The sequence below is a fragment of the Clupea harengus genome, chromosome 23, assembly GCF_900700415.2.
Source record: "Clupea harengus chromosome 23, Ch_v2.0.2, whole genome shotgun sequence".
Lineage (NCBI taxonomy): Eukaryota > Metazoa > Chordata > Actinopteri > Clupeiformes > Clupeidae > Clupea > Clupea harengus.
In genome coordinates, this window is record NC_045174.1 from 24,878,265 (window position 1) to 24,885,764 (window position 7,500).

General features: G+C 46.9%; 2 protein-coding genes across 2 annotated transcripts in view; both read right to left on the reverse strand.

Moving 5' to 3' along the window:
- Positions 1-3,559, reverse strand: part of rabep2 (rabaptin, RAB GTPase binding effector protein 2) — a 14,391-nt gene extending 10,832 nt beyond the window's left edge. Inside the window, 3 exon segments of the mRNA XM_031561179.2 lie at positions 845-933; positions 1,527-1,691; positions 3,170-3,559. Of these exon segments, the coding sequence (XP_031417039.1) occupies positions 845-933; positions 1,527-1,691; positions 3,170-3,212 (297 nt within the window). The 5' untranslated portion in view covers positions 3,213-3,559.
- A 343-nt stretch (positions 3,560-3,902) lies between these two features.
- si:ch211-11k18.4 overlaps positions 3,903-7,500 on the reverse strand; it is an 8,981-nt gene continuing 5,383 nt past the window's right edge. Inside the window, exons 7-13 of the mRNA XM_031561180.2 lie at positions 7,217-7,315; positions 6,589-6,705; positions 6,495-6,523; positions 6,182-6,353; positions 5,631-5,743; positions 5,314-5,398; positions 3,903-4,708 (exon numbers count right to left, since the gene is read on the reverse strand). Coding sequence (XP_031417040.1) covers positions 4,652-4,708; positions 5,314-5,398; positions 5,631-5,743; positions 6,182-6,353; positions 6,495-6,523; positions 6,589-6,705; positions 7,217-7,315 — 672 coding nt within the window. The 3' untranslated portion in view covers positions 3,903-4,651. The remainder of the gene's footprint in view (positions 4,709-5,313; positions 5,399-5,630; positions 5,744-6,181; positions 6,354-6,494; positions 6,524-6,588; positions 6,706-7,216; positions 7,316-7,500) is intronic.

Here is a 7,500-nt window from a genome sequence, read left to right on the forward strand (position 1 = left end):
ACACACACTCTCACATACACACACAGGTCAGATCACACACTCTCACTCTCACTCTCACTCTCACTTACACACACACACTCACTCTCACTTACACACCCACTCACTCACACACTCTCATTCACACACACACACACACACACACTCTCACTCTCACTCTCACTCTCACACACACACTCACACACACACACACACACACACTCTCACTCTCACTCTCACTCTCACTCTCACTCTCACTCTCACTCTCACTCTCACTCTCACTCTCACTCTCACTCCCACTCTCACTCTCACACACACACACACACACTCACACACACACACTCACACTCACACTCACACTCACACTCACATACTAGGGATGCACGATAATATCGGCACGACATCGGTATCGGCAGATAAAAGCTTAAACTGTAACTGTAAACTGTTAACCAACGTTAGTTAGCCAAGTTGCATTTCCAGAGTGTAGTTGTTCAAGTTCAAGGAGGTACTGTTCAAGTATGGAAATTGTGACGTGAAAATATAAATAAATCTGCCATATTTGAAATAAGTTCAATAGTTTTCATGAGTGAATGTCTATTTCTAAAATTATACAAATCAAGTTTTTAATGTCCTGTATCTACAGCAATACCCTTTCATAATAACAGATTCATTCTAGTACAGGAGAGACTTTTCAATAATTAAAAAGCAAAGGTGTATATATCGGTATCGGCATCGGCAATCGGCCAAAATGAGCTTGTAAATATCGGCATATCGGATATTGGCTAAAATTCAATATCGTGCATCCCTAACTCACTCACACACACACACACACACACACACACACACACACACACACACACACACACACCTTGCTGTCGTTGCTGATGCTGGCTCCTCTCCACTGAGCACGCTCTGTTTGCATGCTGGAAATCCTGGCCTCATACTGAGATGCTGTTTCTATGGAGACCAAACAGGAAGTGGTGTGAGGGTCAGGCGTCTGTGTGTGAGTGTGAGTGTGAGTGAGTGAGTTTGTGTGTGTGAGTGAGTGTGTGAGAGTGAGTGAGTGTGAGTGTGTAAGGTGTGTGAGTGAGTGTGTAAGGTGTGTGTGTGTGTGTGGGTGTAGGGGTGGGAATCTCTTGGCACCTCACGATTCGATTCGATTCTGATTCAGAGGTCAACGATTCGATTCTAAACCGATTATCGATTCTAAACCGATTATCGATTATCAATTCTAAACCGATAAAACGATTATCGATGCATCTCGATTTTTAAAACATTTCAGTTTGAATTACCTTCTCTATTTTTTTTATTAGAGAAAAAGCTTTTCCTTGTCACAATTATGACTTTCAATGAACAATGCAATAATCGATGCAGCTTGCATTTCAACACAAAATGGATGTAAAATAATAAATAAATAATCGATTATGAACTTTTCTGAATCGAGACAGAATCGTTCTAGAGGGAATCGAGATAAATCGAAATATCGATTTTTTTTTCCACACCCCTATGTGTCTGTGTGTGTGTGTGTGTGTGTGTGTGTGTGTGTCTACCTCTCAGGGCCTCCTGTAGTGACTGTATTTCCTGGTCGCAGTTGGTCTGCAGGTCCTTGATCTCCTCCTCCTTGCTGAGCTCACAGATGGTGGCCACGCCCTGCCAGTGCTCCAGCTGCGCCCGCACCTCTGACAGCTGGGCCTGGAGACACTGCACCGCCTCCCCTGCACACACACACACACACACACACACACACACACACACACACAGGTCAGATCACACACACACACACACACACAGGTCAGATCACACACACACACACACACACACACAGGTCAGATCACACACACACACACACACACAGGTCACACACACACACACACACACACACACACACGGACACCGACACGGACACACACACACGGGTACGCACACACACACACACACACGGATACGGACACACACACACAGGTCAGATCACACACACACACACAGGTCAGATCACACACACACACACACACACACACACAGGTCAGATCACACACACACACACACACACGGGTCAGATCACACACACACACACACACACACACACACACACACACACACACACACACACAGGTCAGATCACACACACACACACACACACACACAGGTCAGATCACACACACACACACACACACGGGTCAGATCACACACACACACACACACACACACACACACACACACCACACAGGTCATATCACACACACACACACACACACACACACACACACACACGTCACCAGGTGAGGTGGGGGGCAGATAGGGGTGGATAGGATAGATGGGGTGAATGGGGAAGCCTACGTGCCCCCGCAGGAGCTGGCAGTGGAGTGACCTGAGACTCAGTGTCTTATCATCTGTCCACGTCACACGGCCGCCCAAAGACCTTCAGTCTCGTCTCCCAACACCGCCACAGATGCGCTTCAGATGCGCAGCAGATGCGTAGCTCAGTCTCCCACCAACACCGCCACAGATGCGCAGCAGATGCGCAGCTCAGTCTCCCACCAACACCGCCACAGATGCGCAGCAGATGCGCAGCTCAGTCTCCTCCCAACACCGCAACAGATGCGCAGCTACCGCGCAACTTACTGCGTATTCCTGCACTGCCTGAAGTATGCTACACAACCTCACTCAGTCAGAGCCTGGACGGCTATCGATCATCTGATAGAGTGAGACGCTATGTTGTAAGGATAAGATAGGAACTAGTTGTCTAACGCTTAAGTTAAACTTTACCTTCGGAAGGAGTTCGTCCCCAGTACTTAGCATTAGCCTAGCCTACATGGCAAACTGCAAGACACAACTTTTACCCATGCTAGCTAACTATGTGTGTCAGTTTACTCTTGCGTTCAAAATGATTCCTAACAACAAACCAAGAAACTCCCTTATTCCAACCAAACTTTTCCAGACGAGAGAGTCGTCATGCGAGCTCAACTCAGTCAACAGTCACTAAGTTACAGAGCGACACCTCCAAGACTTCTGATAACAAACTAACTGAACTTAGGTCTCTTTCCACTGCCACACTACAAAGTTACCCACACCTCGAACCTTTGGCACATTCATTTTCCAAGAGAGTCAGATGTGAGCTGTCAAGTTGGCTCGATAATTAGCCAGCCAGCTGGTAACTGAATTGAACTCGCTAGCAGTTTTAACAGCAACCTACCCGAGTTCTCTTCGTTTTCAGCAGTTTTTTCCGACACTTCCATAGCTGCAAAGCGACGCCAAAGCTCTCTCTCTCCGGCCGTCCCGTCTCGTCTCAGCCCAGCGGCGGGTGGTTCGTGTCCATCCGGTTCGGTTTCCTGTCAGTATTGTACTGGTTTCGTGTAAACCCGGCCGGTGCTGGAAGCTGCACCCGGAGAGGATCAACGACAGGAAGCTCTTTCCCCCGGTTTCACTCGCGGATATTACGTAAGCGTCCTTCCTGAACTCTCTCGGGGAAGAAACATGGAACGTTGACAGATCTCTGGGAATGGTGTGTCGTATGTGAATCGGTGAAGGAAAGACAAAACACTGTTCTTGGAGTGAAGATCTAATGGATAGCAACTCAGACAAGTAGTGTAGTTTGTTAGCGTCTGACGCCTATAACCACAAACTTTCACTTCTGTCTGGATACCATTCCACCAAAGAGCTGACACACAAAACTACCATGTCCCCCCTCATCCTTGTCAGTAGGCCTACGAGACTCTGTTTATTTGTTTTCTTTATTTGGGCAGTTGGTCAAAAACCTTACATTTCCACAAGTGAGCACATTAATCTACATATTACCCCAAGATATAAACTCACCCAACACACACTGTGATATAAAGGAGTGTAAGAGGTCAGGACGTTAGATATACACTCCCCAAGAACCCCTCCCACACACACACACACACAAAACAGTGGTCTGAGTTGAACAATGGTTTTGAACAGTACTTTATTATGCTTGTGTTTATCACCCATCTACTGGCTACACACTAATGGATGCTCAGTGAAAAAAGTAGGAAAAACTTTTGGTACAAAAATTGCAATTCATTAACCGACATGGACAACATCATGACATCATCATGACATCACTTTGTGGCCCATGCACCAGGAAGTGATCAGTACAGTATGAAAATCAATCAGATTAATTTCAATAAGAGCATTAATGCCACAGACATGACTCAATGGTTACGCACATTCCGAGGGGCCTGTGACGGGTTCAGGGTCACGATGGGGTTAAAACGAACTTCCTGGTGCAGGAGGATCCGTCCTTGAGTCCATTAGGAGAACAGTTAAGGGGACAGAGTACGCTACAGGTGCGCACACAGACACAGCGCGCTCTAGTGGTCAACATCAGTATTACACAGGTAGGCAGTGAGGGCTGGACTATGGGTAGAAGAGTTCTTCAGTAACGGGGGCAGACGGCAGAGACTGGAGTGCTCCTGGTCCTGAACAGGTGGTGACCACAGGAAGTGGTAAAGTAAACTACATTTCCCAGGCCCCCCTGCGGGTGCTGAGCAGTGTCTGTAAGGCGAGGTGAATCATGATCTGTGATTGGTTGCTGAAGTGTTGGAGTTTGATAGTGCCTTCACTCCTCCTTCCTCATCCTCTCTTCCTCCCGTACTTCTCTCCTCTCCTCTCAGTCCATGTCTTCTCGTGTGTGTGTGTGTGTGTGTGTGTGTTCTCAGTCCATGTCCTGGTCCCCCACACTCTGACGCAGGTACTCCTCATACAAGTTTTTCTGGAGAGAAGACAGAGAAGCCGTGAGAACACACACGCTCACTAAACATTACTGTTTTAAAAACACACACACACACACACACACACACGCACACTAAACATTACCGTTTTAAAAACACACACACACACACACACTCACTAAACATTACTGTTTTAAACACACACACACGCTCACTAAACATTACTGTTTAAACACACACACACACACACACACACACACACATTATTGTTTTAACCACACACACACACTCACTAAACATTACTGTTTTAAACACACACACACACACACACACACACACACACTCACTAAACATTATTGTTTTAACCACACACACACGCTAACTAAAAATTACTGTTTTAAACAAACACACACCCCCCCTCACTAAACCTTTTTTAAACACACACACTAAACTGTTTTAAACACACGCACTAAACTGCTTTAAACACACACACTAAACTGTTTTAAACAAACACACACACAAACACACTAAACTGTTTTAAACACACAAACACACACTAAACTGTTTTAAACACACACACACTAAACAGTTTTAAACAAACACACACACTAAACTGTTTTAAACACACACACACACACTCTCTCACCTTCTTGGTCTTGACCACTTCCTTCACGTAGTCAAGCTTCTCCTGCAGCTGCCTCTTCTGCTTGCCAGCCAGAGTGGGCTTTGTCCTACACACACACACACACACACACACACACACACACACACACACACACACACACACACACACACACACACACACACACACACAGGTTTAAAGGCATGAAGGGGCATCATTATTAGCAGACGGTTGTGCCCATGTGCTCATTGAGGGTGTGTGTGTGGCGTATGTGGCCTGAGGGTGTGTGTGTGTGTGGTGTATGTGTGTGTGGTGTATGTCTGTGTGTGTGTGTCTCTCACCTGAATGAACAGCGTGCGATGAGGAGGAGGAGGAAGGACAGGAAGACGAGAGCTCCGCACCCGTAGAGCTGCACCTCCACTGACAACGACTCAAACGCCTTCACAACAGGACTCTACACACACACACACACAGTTAATACACACACAAAGTTAATACACACACACACACACACACACACACACACACACACACACAGCATTAATACACACAATTAACACACACACACACACACACACACACAAACATCATTAATACACACACAGAGCATTAATACACACACACACACAATTAAGACACACACAGAGCATTAATACACACACAATTAAGACACACACACAGCATTAATACACACATAAACACAGCGCATTAACACACACACACACAAACACAGCATTAATACACACACACAAACACAGCATTAATACACACACACAAACACAGCATTAACACACACACACAAACACAGCATTAATACACACACACAAACACAGCATTAATACACACAGACACACACACACACACACACAGACTTCCAGAAGCACAGACTCACCAGGTGTTGTCCGAGTGTGTGTGTCCCCTGCTCCCCGAGGGCGATCTCCAGGATGTCTTTGGACAGAGTCCCCAGAACCAGCGCCGCCATCAGAAGCAGGGGGACCGTGAAGCCCAGCAGGCCGAACACACACCCTTTACAGCGCGCACGCCTGTTCTCCACGCTGCACTGCCTACACACACACACACACACACACACAGAGACAGAGTGTGTGTGTGTGTGTTACCTGTCGTTCTGCAGTGTGTGTCTGTGATGGCCTCGGTGATGAGTGTGTGTGTGTGTGTGTGTGTGTGTGTGTGTGTGTGTGTGTTACCTGTCGTTCTGCAGTGTGTCTGTGATGGCCTCGGTGATGAGTGTGTGTGTGTGTGTGTGTTACCTGTGCCGTTCTGCAGTGTGTCTGTGATGGCCTCGGTGATGAGCTCACAGTCCTTCTCCAGGGCGTTAAGAGTGTTCTGGACCGTCTGGTTAATCGTCCTCTCGATGGTGCGACACACTTCCTCAATCTGGTTCACACACCGGCTGGACTAAAGACACACACACACACACACACACACACACACACACACACACACACACACACACACACACACGATGTTGGTTCCTCTCTCCTGTTGGGGTTCTGATCCTTTGTGTGTATAGTGTGTGTGTATACACACCTTGATTGGTGTGTGTGTGTGTGTGTGTATGTGTCTGGGGTTGGGGATGTATAGTGTGTGTGTGTGTGTGTGTGTGTGTGTGTGTGTGTGTGTGTGTGTGTGTACCTTGTTGGGGTTGGGGATGTATATAGTGTGTGTGTGTGTGTGTGTGTGTGTGTGTGTGTGTGTGTGTGTGTGTGTGTGTGTGTGTGTGTGTGTGTACCTTGTTGGGGTTGGGGATGTATATAGTGTGTGTGTGTGTGTGTGTGTGTGTGTGTGTGTGTGTACCTTGTTGGGGTTGGGGATGTATATAGTGTGTGTGTATGTGTGTGTGTGTGTACCTTGTTGGGGTTGGGGATGTATATAGTGTGTGTGTGTGTGTGTGTGTGTGTGTGTGTACCTTGTTGGGGTTGGGGATGTATATCGTGGGCATATCAAAGCCACACTTGTTGAGTCCCGGCCTTTTGCAGAGTTCTTGAACGATCTGCATCATGACCCTCTGAAAAACACACACAGCATTAACACACACACACACACACATCACATCACACACAGTCATGTGACACAAACTGGCCAATCACATCACACGCAGTCACGTGACACAAACTGGCCAATCACATCACACGTTTACAAGAGCTGAGCCAATGAGGAAGTTGAGTTGGTGTGTGTGTATATGAGTGAACA